This window comes from Mastacembelus armatus, chromosome 15 (genome assembly GCF_900324485.2).
Source record: "Mastacembelus armatus chromosome 15, fMasArm1.2, whole genome shotgun sequence".
NCBI lineage: Eukaryota > Metazoa > Chordata > Actinopteri > Synbranchiformes > Mastacembelidae > Mastacembelus > Mastacembelus armatus.
Window position 1 is genome coordinate 3177296 of NC_046647.1, and position 23208 is coordinate 3200503.

The 23208-nt window shown below is 41.4% G+C and overlaps 1 protein-coding gene across 3 annotated transcripts in view; it reads left to right on the forward strand.

Moving 5' to 3' along the window:
- The first annotated feature begins 499 nt into the window (after positions 1 to 499).
- Positions 500 to 23208, forward strand: part of vps8 (VPS8 subunit of CORVET complex) — a 111836-nt gene continuing 89127 nt past the window's right edge. For 2 of the 3 annotated variants that reach the window (XR_003295802.1, XM_026308587.1), the window contains exons 1-2: positions 500 to 676; positions 8004 to 8072. Coding sequence is in view for 2 of the 3 variants with exons in the window: in XM_026308587.1 (XP_026164372.1) it covers positions 605 to 676; positions 8004 to 8072 (141 nt within the window). In the remaining variant the exon portion in view is untranslated. The remainder of the gene's footprint in view (positions 677 to 8003; positions 8073 to 23208) is intronic. The other variant, XM_026308588.1, reaches the window with a different exon arrangement.

The following is a 23208-nucleotide window of genomic DNA, read 5'->3' on the forward strand; positions in this document are numbered from 1 at the left end:
TCTGTCAGATAAAACTACATCCAATTTCAACAATTTGAAAAGAAGTCCACAGTTCTCTATTATGTGCTTGTATGATGCATGCTCACCCCATCCCTTTGAAAGAAAGGATATTGAAACTTGTGGTATAATACCAATAAGGGATTTAATGGTGTGTGTATTTTTGTAGTGAGAAAAGGATTGTGCATGTGCTTTTAAATTTGAAGGCCTTTCTGTACGTATTTAAAGCAACAATGATTGACTGACTAGTGCAGGAATGTAATGTGTAACAATTTAGGAGTAGTACACAAAAAGGCAAGATCAAACAAATGCAATACTGGTAAATGTAAGAAAACTATAAAACAAATAATGGAATAAAGGAAACAGGTCTAATTTCTACAAGAACCCTATCATGTTGTTACACACTCCGGTACAGTAGTTGGCGACATGCACTTTAAAGTTCCTGTGTAGCTCGACATTAAACCAATTAAGAGGCAGAAGAAGAAGAAAAAGACGACGAAGAAGACACAGGGGGAGGAAGAGGAAATATATAAAAAAGGAATAGGAATAGGAATAGATGGAATAGCAGAGTGATACAGACGTGTTTTTAGTTCATGTAAATCCAGAGATGTCGGACTCTCCAGACGCCCGTAGCCTAATTTCTGCTTCTTCCCAGCTCAACCTGATGGAGGTGGACGCGGTGAGAGACTGTACTTATTCTAATGTCATGGCGATTGAGGTCTTTGTGTACTGCAGTAATATTTTGTTTCCCAGTTCTGATAACGTTAACATTACGCCATGAGATATTCTTTGCAGCAGCGCCAATACAGCTCTGAATGTACACGATACTAGGCTCTAAGCTGAAGGCCGGGCACGTTTAGAAAAGATTGAAACGTTAGCTCATGACAGGTTTAACTTTCTAAGCTCTTGTTAGACCTTTATAAAAACAATTCTAATGTGTCATTTCTGTGCGGTCATATTGCTTAATGATAAGGCGCCAAACACGTTATATCCACTGGTTTCAGTTGAAACGACTGTTTAACGTCATGCTTGGATTTTGAAGTTGTGTAACTACCGATCCATTTCCATTTCTCTGTCCTACAGGCTAAACAATATCACGTGATTAGGTATTTAGTGGGGTTTTCAAAATGTTTTTGAACATGAGGGCACCATCTAAGCCTCAAGGAGTCAGTTTGTAATGAGTTGTTACTCAGTGATGGCAAAATGTCAAAACATTGGTTCACTACTCGAAGCTTTACTCAATATACTCATGGGGGACATCTACTGGCAACGGTGGCTGTTGCACATCCAAATGAAGCCTTGCAAATATAATGCACCTTTCATGTGTATTATAAGATTTCTTAACTCATGTTGTGACAATTACTGAAACGACCTGGCATTCTAACCTCATTTTAAATGTCTTTGCTGTTTATACCCCATATTAAAAATGAGTAATGAGTAATTCCATCTATGAAATAATTTAAGAAAGATCAACTGAAGCAAGCTCTGACTCACTTCTTCACAATAAATAACCTATCGAGTTTGAAGCCTCAGTGTTGGAGGTAACAAAGACAATTCCAGCATCTCCTCACATCCAGGCTGATGAAATGGTCAGACATGCCTGAAACATGTAAGGACCCACTCTTTTTTAATAAAGCTGTCAAAAGTTACAGTCTTGGAAGTGTTGAAGTGCTATCTTCTAAAACAGAGTTGTCAGACTCCAGTTTTTGAGTTTGAGTTCCTGAGTGTTTACAACTATCCCTGTCATACCCACTTTTGAATAGCTAATAAGAAGCTGCAAGGGCAGATATTATTTATTTGAAAACAAGTGGACAGTGGCCCTCAGGGATTGGAATTTGATATTGTCAAATATGGGAAAAGGACTGATGTAGGGAAAAACACTGTAAGGAGTTTGAGCATTTTTTGGATGGACGACAGTATCGAAATGACCAGCAATAATAATTTTTCAGGAGTCATGTAATAATGAGAAAAAAATATGAAAAAAGATGGGTCATCAATATATGCGCCGTAAATGTGAGCAAGTGTGTATGTTATGTGGTGTGTTTAGATTAGTGCAATATTTAAGCAGTGCAAGGCAGGACTCCGGTTTCCTCCTACAGTCCAAAAACATGTACAGGGGTTGGACAATGAAACTGAAACGCCTGGTTTTAGACCACAGTAATTCATTACTATGGCCATGGATATTGACCCTGTGGAGCTCCCGACGAACAGTTTTGGTGGAAACAGGAGAGTTGAGGTGCATATTTAATTCTGCAGTGAGTTGGGCACTGGGTAGTTTTATGTTTTTTGGATACAATCTGGGTTAGCACCCCTTTCAGACAGCTTCCTCTTGCGTCCACAGTTACTCCTGTTGGATCTGGTTCGTCCTTCTTGGTGGTATGCTGACATTACCCTGGATACCGTGGCTCTTGATACATCACAGAGACTTGCTGTCTTGGTTACAGATGTACCAGCGAGACGTGCACCAACAATTTGTCCTCTTTTGAACTCTGATATGTCACCCATAATGTTGTGTGCATTGCAATATTTTAAGCAAAACTGTGCTATTACTCTGCTAATTAAATCATCACACTCTGCTCTCACTGGTGGAATGTGCAATCAATGAAGATTGATCACCAGGCTGGTCAAATTTAGCCATGAAACCTCCAACACTAAATTGGCCAATGTTTCAGTACATTGTCCAACCCCTGTATGTTAGGTTGAAAAAATTGTCCATAGGCGTGAGTGTGCGTGGTTGTTTCTCTGTGTGGCCCTGTGATGGACTGGTGACGTGTCCAGGGTGTACGGTCGCCGACAAGGGCAAATGCCCCGCAGCAGCCAAAATACATGCAAAAGATAAACGCTGCAACAGAAGTTGTGGCTAACTTTTAGAGAGGCGAGAGAGACACATGTAGTGATATAATCCGCGTCTCATATCAGAGGCTGCGCAATTAGATGCAGCTTATAGTTTTTGAATTGCAACAGAATGAACATCCTCTGATGATTGTTCTCATGTGCAGTAACGTGCTAAAAATGTTCTATTACATTTGTTTACTTGATCAAAAGTGTCATACAATGTTGGGAGACATGGGGGGTTGGGGGTTGTTTTTGCTGGGTGGGATAGCTGAAGGTACGTTTTCCATTTATTTCTTTTTAAACACGTGGCCGTCATCTTTTATAATACTGTAATTTTATAATGTAAAAGATGACGGCCACATGTTTAAAAAGAAATAAACGGAAAATGTATCTTTTTTTGGACTGGATTCAATGATACCAGTTTAAGTGACTGATTTATTAGGTTTGTTTTATTTTAGATACTGAAAGTGTATCTTTAAAATGTGAGGTGAGTTTAATATATGTACTATAGGGTGAAGGATAACAAAAGAGGAAGGACAGAAAAAATTATAGTGAAGGTGTGTGTGTGCGCATGTGTCAGTACTTGTGAACTTGAATGTAACAAAAAATAGAAGCTGATGTCAAATGGGAAACATCAGATGACGAAATACTTAATGATAGGACAAAAAAAGACACATGAACATACACAAATATTGTACAGTGGGTATGGAAAGTATTCAGACCCCTTTAAATTTTTCACTCTTTGTGTCATTGCAGCCATTTGCCAAAATCAAAAAAGTTCATTTTATTTCTCATTAATGTACACTCAGCACCCCATCTTGACAGAAAAAAACAGAAATGTAGAAATTTTTGCAAATTTATTCAAAAAGAAAAACTGAAATATCACATGGTCATAAGTATTCAGACCCTGTGCTCAGTATTGAGTAGAAGCACCCTTTTGAGCTAGTACAGCCATGAGTCTTCTTGGGAATGATGCAACAAGTTTTTCACACCTGGATTTGGGGATCCTCTGCCATTCTTCCTTGCAGATCCTCTCCAGTTCTGTCAGGTTGGATGGTGAACGTTGGTGGACAGCCATTTTCAGGTCTCTCCAGAGATGCTCAATTGGGTTTAGGTCAGGGCTCTGGCTGGGCCAGTCAAGAACGGTCACAGAGTTGTTCCGAAGCCACTCCTTTGTTATTTTAGCTGTGTGCTTAGGGTCATTGTCCTGTTGAAAGGTGAACCTTCGGCCCAGTCTGAGGTCCTGAGCACTCTGGAAGAGGTTTTCTTCCAGGATATCTCTGTACTTGGCCACATTCACATTTCCTTCAATTGCGACCAGTCGTCCTGTCCCTGCAGCTGAAAAACACCCCCACAACATGATGCTCCCACCACCATGTTTCACTGTAGGGATTGTATTGGGCAGGTGATGAGCAGTGCCTGGTTTTCTCCACACATACCGCTTACAATTAATGCCAAAAAGTTCAATCTTGGTCTCATCAGACCAGAGAATCTTATTTCTCATGGTCTGGGAGTCCTTCATGTGTTTTTTGGCAAACTCTATGCGGGCTTTCATGTGTCTTGCACTGAGGAGAGGCTCAGGGTCACTCTGCCATAAAGCCCCGACTGGTGGAGGGCTGCAGTGATAGTTGATTTTGTGGAACTTTCTCCCATCTCCCTACTGCATCTCTGGAGCTCAGCCACAGTGATCTTTGGGTTCTTCTTTACCTCTCTCACCAAGGCTCTTCTCCCACAATTGCTCAGTTTGGCTGGACGGCCAGGTCTAGGAAGAGTTCTGGTCGTCCCAAACTTTGTCCATTTGAGGATTATGGAGGCCACTATGCTCTTAGGAACCTTGAGTGCTGCAGAAATTCTTTTGTAACCTTGGCCAGATCTGTGCCTTGCCACAATTCTGTCTCTGAGCTCCTTGGACAGTTTTCCTTCGACCTCATGATTCTCATTTGCTCTGACATGCACTGTGAGCTGTAAGGTCTTATATAGACAGGTGTGTGCCTTTCCTAATCAAGTCCAATCAGTTTAATTAAACACAGCTGGACTCCAATGAAGGAGCAGAACCATCTCAAGGAGGATCAGAAGAAATGGACAGCATGCGAGTTAAATAAGAGTGTCACTGCAAAGGGTCTGAATACTTATGACCATGTGATATTTCAGTTTTTCTTTTTTAATAAATTTGCAAAAATGTCTACATTTCTGTTTTTTTCTGTCAAGATGGGGTGCTGAGTGTACATTAATGAGAAATAAAATGAACTTTTTTGATTTTGGCAAATGGCTGCAATGACACAAAGAGTGAAAAATTTAAAGGGGTCTGAATACTTTCCGTACCCACTGTATATAAAAACTATGAAAAACATATACCAGATAACTTGAACAACATAAAAACAAGGGGTGGGAGTTGCAATCTGTGAGTGTTAGGGGTTGTTTAATGGGAGAGAGTAATGGATGGGAGTCAGGCCAACACACGCCAGGGAGACCTGCGTCCCACCACCAGGTCCCACACCCCAATGGGCGGCTGGCACCCACCCTGACAGCACTGGCCAGGGAGCCCCAGGAACAACATGCAGCGCAGGATGACCAACAGGAAGCAGAGGAGGAAGATTTTGCGCTATTTCATGAAGGAATTGGTTGTTGTGCCTATAAGTTCTTCCCTTCAGTTCTTTTCCTATGCTTTTGATAAGTTGGGTTGGCAGTTTGGCTGCTGTGGGTTGGGATGTCTTGTTTGAACAAGATCCAATATGGTGAACACAGTGGACAGACTGTGTCAACATCTTGTTGACAGTGTCTAGTGGGGCTTTGGGTTGGTTTATCATAAAGTGTTTAATCAGTGCCAGGGGCCTGTCAGATTGTTGTTCTGGGATGCCAGAAAAGCCTGCAGTTTGAATGTCCAAATATGGTTTCTTTCATTATTTTGTTTTCTTTTATGATGGAGTCCCTTTGTTCACTCAGGGTTTTGATGGATGTTTGGAAAGAGTTGACTGTTCAAATTTTCAATGTAGTCGTGAGAGAATTCAAGGCTTGAACGGAATTCTTATATTTCATTAAGGAGTGTAACCTGTAAATCAAGTTTTTTATTGATAGATGCAAGTACACTTACCTGTCATCTGTATATTACTTGTTGGTGGATAATGTTAATTTTCTCTTGTTTGGCTTGGGAGTATCTTACTGAAATGTGGTCTTAGTTGTTTGAATTCATTCTGCAGTGCATGTAATATTGGTCCATGAATGAAAGTCTTAAGTTTTCCATTATGGGAGCAGGTTAAGAGGTGAGTAATTGGCTTATAATATTAACTGTTAAATCGAAGAGTAGTTAGTTTAGTGGTTGTTCAGTGACTGCCAAGTTGCATACTGTAAAATAAAGCAGGATTATTATTATTAAATTACCAATTTAATAAAATATTTTTACAGTCAAAAGCTGATCAGTAAACTATCTAGATGAGATTTGTCCGACCAGGCATCGAAACAGGCTTCCTGCAGAGTTTAAGACTAACAACTAATTCCTTCAACACTAATGTCTTAGGAGCTAGGGTATTCTGTTGCATCAATGCCCACATCTATTAAGCAAAGTGTGCAAGTTGTTGCAGTAAGCTGCCTGCAAGTTACCGCTTATGCCTGGAACAATTTAATTCTTAATGTCTAAATGTTTAATTGTCTGAGGTCTGTGCTGGATAAAACACATTTTCAAAACGACTGAGGATATTTATTGGTCAGAAAACAACTCTAAAGAATGGGTGTAACGTGTTACCAAGGATGTTTTTTTTTTTTTTTATTGTCTAGCACTTAGTATGTGTTATTACTGCTACTTAATCGATCCAGATTAATCCAATTACATGTTGAAATGTTTAATGTTCTATATTTGTGCCTTATGTGTTACAAGCAGTAATGCCTTACATTCTAATTATGTGTCTTGAAATTTGCACAGATGAAAGGAGGAATATATTATCCTTTTTCTTTATACATAGAAACTATTTCTACAATCAGTTCACTTGAAAGACTCAAATTATTTTGCTCTTGCCTTTCTTTCATCTTTACAAGAGCAGGGAGACCCCCCATTCACCCATCCCTATTCGTAGTTAACTATTTTAGTCTAAAGGTGAAAGTCTAAACTGTGACAATAGCCACAGGAGATCAGCTCAACCAGCCCATCTGCTTGGTTTAGAGAGGAGGACAAAGTGAGCTGTTTATGGCGATGAACGAGGAACCTTTCACCTGAAGCCAGAAGGGATCCATGGAACTCTTATGACCACCACACAGGATCTGACGGGTCAAATCAAACCTTGGCTAATTGGCTGGACAAACATCTAAGTAGTCAAGTCATGGCTGCGCTGATGTCAATTTCATTTAGATTAACTTTCCCTGTTAGTTTAATGTCCCTGGGGAGAACCCCTCACATTTACCACAGGTAACTGACATTCCTGTCAAATAAACCCATATTGTGGACTGAACTATGAACGTGAGCAGATGTTGACAGAATGGCAAAATTTTGGAAATATGACTTTCACTTCCTGACACACTGCAGTCTGGTGGAAGAGGCTGTGGAACACTGCAATGTCATTAACACATCCTGCCCCAGACCCAGAGCATGCAGCTGCTGGTTGTAGAGCAGCAGAACATGAGAAATCAGTCCGGTTAATGAGGAGTTCCCCACTATGTTGGCAAGTGAGCAGAGATTTGATAAGTGGATAGATGGAAGCGGTGTTCGGTTCCCTCACTGTCATAATGTTTTCCATGACATCAGCATTGTCTTCTCCAGCTGGCATAAAGAGTCACTGCACCTCCAATTAAGATCTCCAATCTTGTGTGTCAGTGATGATGGGAGAAAGAATGTTTAGAGACAAGTTGCCTGATGTTTAAGAGCTCTTCTGTAGTAAATTGTCACCCGAGATGGGTTGCAGAAAGCTAAAAAGGGAAAAACCAACACAGCACCAGAGAGCACACAACTGAGGCAGCCATCCATGGTGCCATCTTGAATTTAAACGGTACTTATATAGGGCAGATGAGTGATTTTGAGAAGGATCCAACTCCAGACCTTGTCTGCAGATCCCAGGCATGTGAGCCAATGGGGTGAGACTATGGTTCCCAGATATGAGTTGCATGACCTCAGGGGCTACTCTGTCAATTCCTATATGAACAATGGAAGCATCTACCTTCTCACTCTGTGTTTGTTCTGTTCTCAGATCGATGATAAGGAGTTTGACATTCCCCAAGTGGACACGCCTCCCACATTGGAGAGCATCCTCAGTGAGGTCAAGTACATGTTACTTTTTAAATTTCACAGATTGTTTTATTATACGGAATCATGGCAGGTTTTTGAAAGTAATTTTAATTTGCTTTAAGAAGCTGCTTCTCTTAACCATACGAATTTCATACTGCACATACAGAGGTATGCGCACTTTGCAAATTCCATATTTGTTGATTCCTTTTAAATAAAACAAAGACAATACGATTCCCGCAGTTTAAAATTTTAAAAATTGCTATTTTTTAATTGTACTGCTTTTAGTTATAAAACCCTCAGCACCTCATTCATTGATTATTTATTAGGAATTGTTGGCTAATGATAAAATATATTTAAGAATTGTGGTAGCACTCAGCAACCCTGGGATTCTATGAAAACTAACTGAGCATCTGAATATGATGCTAATCAATGCCTGCAAAACAAAGAAGTCTATAAAAATATGTACTTCCAGCTCGCCACTGTCCAAAATTAAAATACCAGTTAATGTGAACTGTGGAAGAAGTCATGACAAAATCTGAAAGACTCAGACTTCAGAACACTTTAGTCTTTTCTTTACGGTTTCAAAAATAAAAGTACAATCCATTATGATATTGAATGGAATTAGAATAAATTATAACTGGTGCCTTGATACAAAATTTTCCTATCCGTGGTTGTCCATACAGCCTGGATCAGGGGTTCTAAATCTTTTTGAACTTAGGGCCCAACTTTTCCAGTACAAAGTGGCCCATTCAAATATTAACATTGTATTGTTTTAATTGATTTCACTCTTGGTTTGATTTGTATTCAATAACTAAACCAAATCCATCCATCCATCCATGCATTTTCTTCCACTTTATCTGGGGCCTAGTCACCAAATCCACTTGCAGTTTCACAAGCTAAAACCTTTTCAAATCAATTACATAATACAATGTGATCATCACAAAGACGTGTATTTATCATGTGTATGTAAACCTGCACATACAACAAGATGCTGAGCAAGCTAACAATTCATAGGACAAAACAAACTGCTATAAGATCACATTTAACGGCTCCTGTCAGGCTTATTAACACAAAAATAACTAATTAGATTTTACTACAGAAAAAAGGAGGGAAGAAAAAGAAAATTTGATAAATAAAATAATGTGCTGAAGAAATAAATACATTCAAAATAATAAAATTGTCAAATTAAATAAATAAACTGTAAATAAAATGGAAATAAAGTGCATATGAAAATATAGCCTTACAATCTGCAAAATAGTTTGACAATGGCTTCAGCAGCCTGGCAGAACCAGATACCTCTTTAGTTTTGAAGCCTTAGGGTTAGCCCACACTCGACACACTGGGCTCTCAGCTCTGCCACACTACCTTCATTCACAAAGCCGTACTTAATGAAGTCAGATTGTATTTGCGCAAAAATTTGGCTTGGGCTCATGGCCCAAACCAGGGCCGTGGCTCCATTGTTAACCCTCTGGGGTCTGAGGGGGTTTTGGGGGCCTGGACAAATTTTGACATGTCCTGACATTTGTGCTTTTTTCAGTGTCTTTTAAACATATTAATGTCTAAAGTCTGATAACACTGTAATCAGCACAAAATTGGCTACAATAATATGTGAGCAGCAAGTTTATACATGATTGTGTTTTTGAGAAAAAAGTGTTTATTTTTTACTCACTGAAATAAGACCATAAAACACAAACAGAACATTGGTTCACAAGACTTTGGAGACCTGCCTGTTGTAGGCTAAAGTGTTTACTTCACAGTCTTGTGGATGTTATCTTGTTCACACATTCACAGTAAACTGATTTAAATTTTCTAAGACACTTTTTGTCCAGAAAGACCATATGCAAGAGGGTGTGTCTGAGGATGAGTAGTCATGTGATTTACCTGAGAACCCAAAAGACGCACTGAACGACCAGACAAAGACGCGTATAATGAGCCTTTCAGTCAATGTAGATGGGATGGGATTAGTGCAGCACAATACAAAACAATGAGGAGCCAAACGATCCTCATTTGAGTTAAAATCAGTGTTTTTACTCTGAGGACAAGCTAAATTATTTGTCTCTGTGTGGAATACAAGAAGCGCTTCTTCACGTCCGTGACGTGCCATCATCCAAACAGAAAGAAAACAGAAAAGGCTGAGAGCGCACCCTGCCGGCTTTCTTTATTTAAAAAATGCACAACGTTTTGTTGTTATTATGATGGTATACCACTAAAACTAGACCCTTTACAGATTTGAATGATCTATTTCTTTTATCTGTACGATCAGAATTGACGGAGTAATTTAAGTTTGTTTCGGCCTTATCAGGAAAAGATGCGTCAAAACGCGCTGACGCGTGCGTCAATCCCAGAGGGTTAAATCACTGGCCTAGGTTACAAGCATCTCAGACAAAGTAAGGTTTCAGTTGCCTTATATATTTTACCTATCCTTTCCACGGGATCTGTCCAATTCCAACCTGAGTGAGAATGTCAATTTCTCCATGTTGCCGATACTCAGCATAGCTTCAACTCACTTCTCAACTATAGGCAGTCGTCTGCTTTGCCATCTCCTGGTACTTTTTTGCAAGCCACCAACATGACTCTCAGCATTTTATAGCCCTCACTTCTCTTTAGATTAATCCATGTCATCCCCAAATACATAGATCCATCCATCCATCTTCTTCCACTTATCCGGAGGCTGGGTCACGGGGGCAGCAGCCTAAGCTGGGATGCCCAGACTTCCTTTTCCCTGGACACTTCCTCCAGCTCTTCTGGCAGGACACCGAAGCATCATTCCCAGGCCAGCCGAGAAACATAGTCCCTCCAGTGTGTCCTGGGTCTTCCCCGGGGCTTCCTCCTGGTGGGACATGCTCGGAACACCTCCCCAGGGAGGCGCCCAGGAGGCATCCGTAACAGATGCCCGAGCCACCTCAGCTGGCTCCTCTTGATGTGGAGGAGCAGCTGCTCTAGTCCGGGTGACCGAACTCAGTGGCCAGCCACCCTGCAAAGGAAGCTCATGTCAGCCGCTTGTATCCGAGACCTTGTCCTTTCGGTCATGACCCAAAGCTCATGACCATAGGTGAGAGTAGGAACGTAGATTGACCAGTAAATCGAGAGCTTCACCTTTTAGCTCAGCTCCTTTTTCACCACATTGCTGCTGCCGATGCACCGATCCGTCTGTCAGTCTCACGTTCCGTCCTTCCCTCATTTGTGAACAAGACCCTGAGATACTTAAACTCCTCCACCTGGGGCAGGATCTCTCACCTGAACGGGAGATGGCAAGCCACCTTTTTCCGGTTGGAAACCATAGCCTCGGACTGATGGATGTGCTGATTCTCATCCTGGCCACTTCATGTTTGGTTGCAAACTACTCCAGTGCATGCTGAAGGTCCTGGCTCGATAGAGCCAGCAGGACATCATCATCTGCAGAGAGCAGAGATGAAATCCTGTGGTCCCCGAACTGGACCCCTCCGGCCACCAGCTGCGCCTAGAAATTCTGTCCATAAAAATAGCATTCGTCCTGGTCGTGGAATGCTGGACCAGCTCTATATCCTCTTCAGGGTGCTCGAGGGTTCATGGGAGTTTGCCCAACCAGTTCACATGTGCTTTGTGGACTTGGAGAAGGCATTTGACTGTGTCCCTCATGACATCCTGTGGGAGGTCCTCCGGGAGTATGGGGCCCTTTGCTAAGGGCTATCTGGCCTATTTACAACTGGAGCAGGAGTTTGGTTCGCATTTCCAGCAGTAAGTCAGACCTGTCGCCAATGCAAGTTGGACTGTGGCAGGGCTGTGTTCTGTTCATTATTTTTATGGACAAAATTATGGACAGAATTTCTAAGTGCAGTCAGGGGCTGGAGGGAATCCATCTCCTCTTTTTGCAGATGATGATGTCCTGTTTGCTCCATCGAGGCAGGACCTTCAGCGTGTACTGGGGTGGTTTGCAACTGGGTGTAAGGGGAGAGATCCTGCCACAAGTGGAGGAGTTTAAGTGTCATGGGATCTTGTTCATGAGTGAGGGAAGGATGGAACTTGAGATTGGCAGACGGTGACAGTCGGTGCATCGGCTGCAGCAATGCGGTCGATGTACCGGTCTGTTTTGGTGAAGAAGTAGCTGAGCCAAAGGGGAAGTTCTCGATTTACCAGCACCTTACGTTCTTATTCTCACCCATGGTCATGAGCTTTGGGTCATGACAGAAAGCAGCTTCCTTCGCTGAGTGGCCGGGCGCTTCTTTAGAGATAGGCTGAGGAGCACACTGCTCCTCCACATTGAGATGAACCAGCTGAGGTGGCTTGGGCATCTATTCCAGATGCCTCCTGGGCGCCTCCCTGGGGAGGTGTTCCGGGTATGCCCTAGACTCAGGAAGAGGCCTGAGGGACTATGTTTCTCGGCTGGCCTGGGAACACCTCGGTGTTGCATAGGCTACTGTCCACGTGACCCAGCCCTGGATAAGTGGCAGAAAATGGATGAATAGATGGGATAAAGCTGTAAATCCAGCTATAAAAATTGAGGCACTAAGAATTTGGATCTATTTGTACTGTGGTGTGGTGTGACACCCTAACCAAAATTCAGCATGGCAGCAAATTATCAGAACAATGCAGATGGATGTTGCAGTTAACCTCCTGAATGCATTGCCTGAATGTTGAAGCTATTCTTAAGCAGACGAGGCTATGAAAAGACAGACAGTTCTCATATGAGAAAATGAAGATTTCCTTTTTCAGTGTGGTGGTGTATTTTGCTATTGCATCCCTGCAGGAAAGATTACAGGCTATGGTGAAATAGAAACAAAGTTTCATGTGCTTGTCAGCTTTTCTGTCCTGCCTAATGAAGAGCTGACAAGTAAATAAGCCTAACTGCACTTGCAGCCTTTGTAAAATCAAAAATGAAATGCCCAGAACTGTATATGGTACCATAACGAACTGTATAATGACAGCCATTGTCAACGTGAAATTATAGAGGGAAGAAAGTCGCACGGCATAACGTAGACCAACAGATGTGTCATTAATCGGTCTATGCTCTATGTAAAGAAGGGACATGAAAGGAATATTCTAAAATCAACTCATGTAAACATCTTACTCGGAATATTGTCTTGGAATAAGGTCAATAGTCGGATTATTGCTGTCCATGTACAGTGGGTACGGAAAGTATTCAGACCCCTTTAAATTTTTCACTCTTTGTGTCATTGCAGCCATTTGCCAAAATCAAAAAAGTTCATTTTATTTCTCATTAATGTACACTCAGCACCCCATCTTGACAAAAAAAAAAACAGAAATGTAGAAGTTTTTGCAAATTTATTAAAAAAGAAAAACTGAAATATCACAGAGAGCATTAGTAAACAATTTCACCTTTTCACTGTATGTTGAAGCAAAATGTGTTTGTTGTCAGTAGGACTTACAATTAAGTTAAATCTGCACTGTAAGTGGAACTTTTATTCTATTTATTCTATTTCTGTATTGGATTGCAGTGTTTTCTATTGTTTTTATACAGCACCATTTCAACTGATATTGTGGAAGCTGCACTGGAACTTTACATTTACAATTCACATTTTATTGTATTGTTTTATTGTATTTTATTTGGTGTATATGTTTGAGAACAAATTAAACTATTACGCCATGTATGACGCTTGTTATCCATATGTAATTCATTCTTTAAATTTGGCACAATTGTCCACTTGTGATGATGAACTGATTAGAATGATGGTCAGTGGCCATAGGTCAAGGTCACTGACCTTGATAATATCCAGTCCTTGTGAATGTGTTATGTCAAAGGTGAAATAATTTGGTTTTGGTGGTTAAGGGTTGGCGTTACTGTAACCTCATGGTCCTTGCATTCTCAGGAACACTTTCTTTAAATATGCCTCAAGTGTTTATTTGGACTGAATGAACTAGTTAGACTTTGGTCAATATTACTTTGACCTCACTATCATCCATGTCAGAAATGCCTTCAGAAAATTTCTTCAAATTTAGGGGTCTCATAGTCAGTGGTGTTGTAGAGACTGACATGCAAAGAGCATAACTGGACTAGTTGGTGGAAGCATATAACCATAATACAATAATTCTTGTTTTTCTGACCAGTTATTTTCTCTACTCGTTAGTAGTATTGATTGATTGTACAATGTCCAATATGCAAATGTTTTAACAGAATTGAATGGATATCTATAACAGTCAGTTTAAAGTTCCTGAATATAAATATGCTATATGTCTAATGTAATTTTTTTGTGCACAATGAAAGTGGCTGAGTGTGGGTGTGTGTTAACCCTCTGGGATCTAAGGGTGTTTTGGGGCCCTGGACAAGTTTTGACATGTCCTGAAATTTGTGCTTTTTTTTTCAGTTGCTTTTAAACATATTAATGGCTAAAGTCTGATAACACTGTAATCAGCACAATCTGGGCTACATTAATATGTGAGCAGCATGTTTATACATGATTGTGTTTTTGAGAGAAAAGTGTTTATGCATGGCTAGTGAAAAACTACAATTTTTTACTCACTGAAATAAGACCATAAAACATGCATTGCAGATGCAACGTTCATGAGTCGCTTTTCTTCCACTGAGGATAAAGTTAAAACTTTGTTGCTGTCCAGAACCATCCAAAATGCTTCTTCACCCGCATAGTGTGCCATCATCAGAATGCACAGAAATAGTGAGTAAATTCTATGATGAAGCTTGACGTTTTATGCCATTTCTCCGGGGTGTGTACGTAATTAGCTGCCTCACCTCAAATTATTTCCATATGAACTGTGCGCTCAGTGCGAGGTGGCATCACATTACCTATAATGAGGTGAAACCGTACCACTCCTTACTTTCATATGGATTACATAAAAAGATTGTTTTTGACTTGAATTGTTTCATTTAAAAGAAGACATTGCAAGCTTTCTATACATATATTTCTCATGTTTTTGGGGCAAGTATTCAGAGATTCAGGTTGTTTTATTTACATGTCTATGAAGAGAGGTGACAGAGAGTGCACCCTGTCTGCTTTCTTTATTTTACAAAAGCACAGCGTTTTGTTTTTATTATGAATGTACACAAATAAAATTAGACCCTTTACAGATTCTAATTATATATTGCTCTTATCTGTACAATCAAAACTGACAGAGTAATTTAGTTCTTTTTGGCATTATCAGGAGAACATGCCAAAAAATGCACCGGCGCGTTCGTCGACCCCAGAGAATTAATGTCAAGCAGGTGGGAGCAAGGTGATCGGTGGCACCAGGGTGTTCAGGGCTCTGACAGCTTGGGGGAAGAAGCTTGTAGTACAGGTCCTGATGCTTCGGAACCTCCTGCCTAATGGTAGAAGAGGTGAGAATCATCCTTCAAGATGGCAGAGGCTCTGCGTACAAAGCATGTCTGGAAGCTGTCCTGGATAGAGAGGAGGGAGATCCCTATGATCCTCTCAGCTGTTGTCACTATGCCCTGTAGGGTCTTGCAGTCTAAGGTTTTGCAGTTTCTGAACCACAGAGTGAAGCAGCTGGCCAGGATGCTCTCCACTGTTCCTTTGTAGAAGGTGGTAATTATGGGTGGTGGGAGGCTGGCTCTCTTCAGCCTCTCCAGGAAGTGAAGATGTTGTTGGGTCTTCTTCACAATGGTGGTGTTGGTAGTCCAGGTGAGGTTGTCAGAAATTGGAAACTTGGTACAACTGACTCTCAACTCAACTCAACTTTATTTATAAAGCACTTTCAACACCATAAATGGAACCAAAATGCTGTACAGAGAAGATAAAAGATAAAATAAAATAAAACACGACAAAACAAAAGCATAAAAATCAATACAAACATGAGACATACACCACTTCCAAAGCATTATGCAGTGCTAAAGAAAACAAATAAGTTCTAAGCACACACTGGAATGCACCCAATGTCGAAGAGGATTTTACATACAGCGGAAGGTCATTCCAGAGCCTAGGAGCTGCAACAGAGAATGCCCGATCACCTTTACATTTTAAACGGGAACGTGGAACCATAAGGAGCAGCTGATCATTTGAGCGCAGAGGTCTACTAGACTTACAGGGACTGATTAAATCAGCAACATACTCTGGTGTAAGACCGTGCAGAGCCTCATAAACGTACAGTAGCACTTCGTAATGAATTCTCTATCGTATGGGTAACCAATGCAGTTTCATTAACACTGGAGTAATATGCTCTCTCTTCTTAGTGCCCGATTAAATTCTGGCAGCTGAAATTCTGAACAAGCTGCAAATGAGAGAGAGAGAGGCTTGACTCATACCCAGATACAATACATTACAATAATCCAAATGGGATGACACAAAGGCATGAACAACCTTCTCCATATCTCCAAAAGAGAAGATGGACGTCAATTTAGTTATACATCTAAGATGGAAAAAACTATTCTTAACAACATTGATTTGCCGATCAAATTTAAGCTCAGAATCAAAAATGACACCAAGATTTCTGGGTTTTTTTTTCCAGGAAAAAACTCCAGGCAGTAATAAACATTTTCTACACTCCACTTGTTACCAAACAAAGTCATCTGTGTTTTATCCTGTGTTTATTCAAACAATGCAATTGAGGGAGAGATCTCAAAAAACGCTGAAAATCTACTAGCTGTGCAACAGAAACATTGTTACTCAGAGCACCACATGAAAAATAGGAGTTAAAAAGAACAGTCTTATGATCAGAAAAAACCGTATCAGTAGTCTTCACAGCATCAACAAAGAACCCCAAAGATAATACAAGGTCAAGCATATGGCCACACTCATGAGTTGGACCAGAGACGCATTGTAAAAGGTCAAATGACTCTAATAAATAGAAAAAATTCTTTAACCAGAGGTTTTGAAGGGCAACATGCATGTATGCATGTATGTTATCAAAAGATGGGACAATTGCAGATAAAAATTCTGAAAACTCCTTTATAAAATCCCCATTAAAGTTTCTGCTTTTCCTTTCGACTGCTCCCTTCAGGGGTTGCCACAGCGAATCATCTGCCTCCATTTAACCCTATCCTCTGTATCCTTCACACCCACACCAACTATTCTCATGTCATCCTTCACTACATCCAAGAACCTCCTCTTTGGTCTTCCTCTAGGCCTCCTTCCTGGCAGCTCTAACCTCAGCATCCTTTTACCAATGTATTCACTGTCCCTCCTCTGAACATGTCCAAACCATCTCAATCTGGCTTCCCTGGCTTTTCCTCCAAAACATCTAACATGAGCTGTCCCTCTGATGTACTCATTCCTGATCCTATCCATCCTCGTCACTCCCAGAGAGAATCGCAACATCTTCAGCTCCGCTACCTCCAGCTCTGCCTCCTGTCTTTTTCTCAGTCTCTAAACCATACAACATTGCTGGTCTCACCACTGTCTTGTCCACCTTTCCTTTCATTGTTGCTGACACTCTTTTGTCACACATCACACCTGACACTTTCCTCCACCCGTTCCAACCTGCTTGCACATGTCTCTTTCCCACTTCTTTCTCACACTCTCCATTGCTCTGGACGGTTGACCCTAGGTACCTAAAATCCTGCCTGGTGCAGTCCCACCTCCACCTTGAACTCCTCTGTCACCTGTACAGCATGCCTCACCACTGTCATACATGTCCTGCACCATTCGAACATACTTCTCTGCCACTCCAGGCTTCCTCATACAAATCCACAGCTCCTTTCTCGGCACTGTCATACGCTTTTTCCAAATCTACAAAGAGACAATGCAGCTCCTTCTGGCCTTCTCTGTACTTCTCCATCAGCATTCTCAAAGCAAATATTGCATCTGTGGTTCTCTTTCTTGGCATGAAACCATACTTCTGCTCCCAAATGCTCACTTCTGACCTCAGCGTGGCCTCCATTACTCTTTCCCATAACTTCATTGTGTGACTCATCAGCTTTATTCCTCTGTACTTTCCACAACTCTGCACGTGTCCCATGTTCTTAAAAATGGGCACCAGTACACTTCTCCTCCATTCCTCAGGCATCCTCTCACTCTCCAAGATCTTGTTAAATAGCCCAGTCAAAAACTCTGCTGCCCCCTCTCCTAAACACTTCCATACCTCCACAGGTATGTCATCAGGACCAACTGCCTTTCCACTCTTCATCCTCTTCAATGCCTTCCTCACTTCATCCTTACTGATCTTCCTGCTCCACAACAGTCACCTCTTCTACTCTGTGCTCTCGAACATTTTCCTCATCATCAACTCTTCAAAGTATTCCTTCCATCTTTCCATCACACTTGTGGCACTTGTCAAAACATTTCCATCCCTGTCCTTAATCACCCTAACCTGCTGCATATCCTTCCCATCTCTGTCTCGCTGTCTCACCAACCTGTACAAATCCAACTCTCCCTCCTTAGTCCAACCTATCATACAAACCCTCGTATGCCCTTTGCCACCTCTACCTTCACTTTGAGCTGCATCTCCCTGTACTCCTGTCTGTTCTCTTCTGTCCTCTTAGTATCCCACTTCTTCTTAGCTAACCTTTTCCCTAACACACTCCTGAACGTCCTCATTCCACCACCAAGTCTACTTATCTGCTTTCCTCTTTCCAGATGACACACCTACCTGTCTCCCTGATCACTTTAGCTGTAGCTGTCCATTCATCTGGAAGAACCTCCTGACCTCCAAGAGCCTGTTTCAGCTCCTCCCTGAAAACCACACAACACTCTTCCTTTTTCAACTTCCACCACCTGGTCCTCTACTCTGCCTTTGTCCTCTTCATCTTCCTCACCACCAGAGTCATCCTACACACCTCCATCCTATGCTGTCTGGCTACACTCTCCCCAGCCACTATTTTGCAGTCACTGATCTCTTTCAGGTTGTAACATCTGGACAAAATGTAATCAACTTGTGTGCTCCTGCCTCCACTCTTATATATCACCCAATGCGCCTCCCTTTTCTGGAAAAATGTGTTCACTACAGCCATTTCCATCCTTTTTGCGAAGTCTACCACCATCTGTCCTTCTGCATTCCTGTCCTGCATACCAAACTTACCCATCACTTCCTCATCACCTCTGTTTCCCTCACCAACATGTCCGTTGAAGTCTGCCCCAATCACCACTCTCTCACCACTTGGGACACCCTGAATCCACCTCATCCATCTTCCTCCAGAATTTGTCCTTCTCTTCTAACTCACATCCTACCTGTGGGGCATAACCACTGACAACATTCAACATCACATCTTCAACTTCCAGCTTCAGACTCATCACCCTCTCTTCTCCTCTCTCTCTTCATCTCCAGAACATTCTTAGCAAAATCATCCTCCAGGATAACTCCTATTCCATTCCTCTTTCCATCCACACCATGATAAAACAGCTTAAACCCTGCTCCTAATCTATAGGCCTTGCTAGCCTTTCCAACTGGTCTCCTGAACACACAAGATAGCCACCTTTCTTCTCTCCATCATATCAGCCAACTCTCTAGTTTTCCCTGACAAAGTGCCTACATTCAAAGTTCCTGCACTCCTGCCCTTCCTCTCCTCTCTTTGCCTATGAACATGCCTTCCTTCTCTCCTTCTTCGACCAACATTAGTCCAATTTCCACTGGCACCCTGTAGGTCAACAGCACCAGTGGCGGTTGTTGTTAACCCGGGCCGCGACCAATCTGGTATGGAAGTCGTATTTGTGATTTGCATGTTTGATTTGGGTGAAATTTTACATCGGATGCCCTTCCTGACACAACCCTCTGCATTTACCCGGACTTGGGACCGGAACATGAAAACAATGGATTGTGTCCCCCTGTGGCTGCATTAAAATCCCCATTAAAGTTTGTTTAAGTTAAAAAATTAAAAATTTAATTAAATTACATTAAATTAAATTTTGTTTGTTAAAGTTAAAAAATTTAAAATTAAATTAAATTAATTTAAACATTAAAGTTTGTTATGTGTTTTAATTTACAGACCCCCAAAATCTCCATTAAATTTTGGGGGTCTGTAAATTAAAACACATAACACAGATTTAAAAGAATTACAATTAGCACAATTAGCTGAGATTCAAAAGTAGTATAGGATTTAGAAGGTAAACGTCTGAACTTAAACCTGTCCTTAAAAATAACTGCAAGACCCCCACCCCAGCCAGCAGACCTAGGGGTACTGAAAAAACTTCAGCCAGGAGGAGAAAGTTCTAAGAGAGAAGTCCATTTGCCCGCATTAACCCTTTGGGGTTTGAGCATGTTTTGGGGTCCTGGACAAGTTTTGACATGCCCTGACATATGTGCTTTTTTCAGTTGCTTTTAAACATATTAATGGCTAAAGTCTGAAACACTGTAATCACAAACTGGGCTACAATAATATGTGAGCAGTATGTTCATACATGATTGTGTTTTTGAGAAAACAGTGTTTATGCATAGTTTGTGAAAAACTACAATTTTTAAGTCACTGAAATAAGGCCATAAAACACATACAGAACATTGGTTCACAAGACTTTTGAGAACTGGATGTTGTAATGTTTGCTTAAAAATGATGTAAAAGTCATCTTGTTCACTCATTCACAGAAAACAAAACACTGATTTAAATTTTCTAAGACCATTTTTGTTTAGAAAGAGCATATGCAGGAAGGTGTGTCTGACCATGAATAGTCATGTGATTTACCTAAGAAGACAAAAGAAGCACTCAATGACCAGACAAAGAACCGCATAATTAGCCTTTCAGTTAATGTGGCTGAGAAGGGGATTAGTGCAGCACAATACAATACAATGCAGAGCCAAACGTTCGTCATTTGAGTCGTGTTTTTACTCTGAGGGCAAACTAAACTATTTGTCTCTGTGTGGAATATAAGAAGCGCTTCTTCACCTGCGTAATGTGCCATCATCCAAATGTGCAGAAAAAGTGAGGAAATTCTGTGATGAAGTTTGACGTTTTATGTCATTTCTCGGGGGCGTGCACATAATTACCTGGCTCACCTCAGATTATTTCCATATGAACAGTGCACTCAGATCAAATTAGCTGCAATGAGGTGAGACAGGAAAAAATGTACTTCTCCTAATTAAATAAAAAGTGATTATTTGTTTTCGACTTCAATTGTTTCGTTTAAAAGAAGAAATTTCAAAGCTTTCTAGCCATATATTTCTTGTTTTTATGAGGCAAGTATTCACTGAGATTCTGGTTGTTTTATTTACGTGTCTGGAGAGAGAAGACAGAGAGCGCACACTGTCTTCTTTCTTTATTTAACAAAAGCACAGCGTTCAGTATCCCAGGTTGGATACCGATTTTGCAGTGCTGTCGTGGGTGAGCAACATGAACAGCAGTGGGCTGAGCACACAGCCTTTGGGGGGTTACCTGTGCTCACTGTGATGGTGCCTGATGTTCTGCTGCTGATGGGCACTGAATGTGGTCTCTCAGTCAGGAAGTCTAGGATCCAATTGCAGAGTGGATTGTTGGGGCCCAGAAGACAGAGGTTCCTCAGCAATGCTGGGGGATGATTGTATTGAATGCTGAGCTGAAGTCAACAAACACCATTCTGACATATTCAGTTTTATTTATATAGTGCCAAATCACAATATAATCATCTTAAGGCACTTTCCAAAAAAAAAACAAAAACAGAAACCCAACAAATCTCTTATGAGGAAAACTCCCTCTAACAGAAGAAACCTCCAGCAGAATCAGGCTCAGTTTGGGCGGCTATCTGCCTCGACCGGTTGGGGTGAGTGGACAGAGGAGAGAGAAAATAACAGCAACAATAAACAACAAATAGACACTGCAGGTTGGTGGGGCCAGTAACTGCACATCAGCGATATGCAGCTCCAGGACCAGGGACACCTGCAGAAGGTACAGAGAGAGAGAGAGAGAGAGGGAGAGAGCACAAAGTTAGTAACATTCAATGGTGGTATATCACCTGAACCAGCCTTAACTATACACTTTGTCAAAAAGGATGGTTTTAAGTGTAGCCTTAAAAGTACAGTGTGTCTGCCTCCTGAACTCAGACCAAAAGCTGGTTCCACAGGAGAGGATCTTGATAGCTAAAGGCTCTACCTCCCATTCTACTTTGAGAAACTCTGGGTACCATAAGTAGAAGTCTCAGACCGAAGTGCTCTATTGGAATGATATGGTACTATGAGGTTTTTGAAATATGATATTAGATATGAAGGAGCTTAATCATAAATGGCTTTGTATGTGAGGAGAAGGATTTTAAATTCAGTTCAAATATTTGTGCCCTTTGTGTCTAGATGTGAGATAACAGAGTGCAGGGTGTAAGAGATAGCGTTGTCAAAGGAGCAGTTGGAACTGTATGCAAATTACAGTGGGTCCAGTGAAGTGGGCAGAATGGAGTGAATGTGTCTCTTGACCAGACGCTGAAAGCATTTCATTGTAATCATTGAGACACCTCACCGTTGACATCTTCTGCACCAGGATGTGTCACTGTTGTTGGCATATGATGTGATCTTGTAGTCAATTAGGGCCTGAATGCCCACCGCATGCTTCTGGGATCCTTAGTATCACAGGAGTGATTGTTAATTTTCTGTGCATGCTGGTGTTTTGCTTTCTTGACGGCTTTGGAAAGCTGACCCGTTGTTGACCTGAGAGGCCCCTCTTTTCCCAACTTGAAGGCAGCATCCCTTTGTCTGAGCAGGGCATGGAGCTCACCAGTAATCCACAGTATGTTTTTTTTTTTTTTTTTTTCAGCAGTGACATCCTCAATGTCAGTGTATTCTTCCAGACAAATGTGCCCGTCATAGGTGGAAGCTTCCCTGAACATATTCCAGTCTGTGCACGCAAAACAGTCCTATAGGGGTGAAGTGGCTCCTTCCGGCCAGACTCTGATGATCCTTCATACTGGCCTGGAGCGCTTCATCAGTGGCCTCTATGCTAGAAGGAGCAGCACACAGAGGTAGTCTGATTGTCTTAGGTGGGGCCAAGGGATGGCTTTGTGTGAATCCCGGATGTTTGTGTAGAATTAGTCCAGTATGTTGTCTCCTCTTGTGGCAAAGTTGATCTGCTGATCAAACTTTGGTGCAACAGTTTAGAGTTTAAGTGGTTGAAATCCATAGCAACAAAAGAGGCATCCGGGTGGGCCATTTGTTGCTCACTGAGGGTATCATGGAACTCTCTCAGCACTTTGTTAGCATTAGCACTAGTATTTGCACTGGGAGAAATGTACATTGCTACTACTATAATAACAGTGAATTCCCGTGGTAGATAATGTGGCCAGCATTTCACCAGCTGAGGTCAGTAGTGGGTAACGACATCTGTGGTATTGGTGTACCAGTCATTGCTTATGTAAACACAGAGTCTGCAACTGAGTCTTTTTACAGAACTCTCA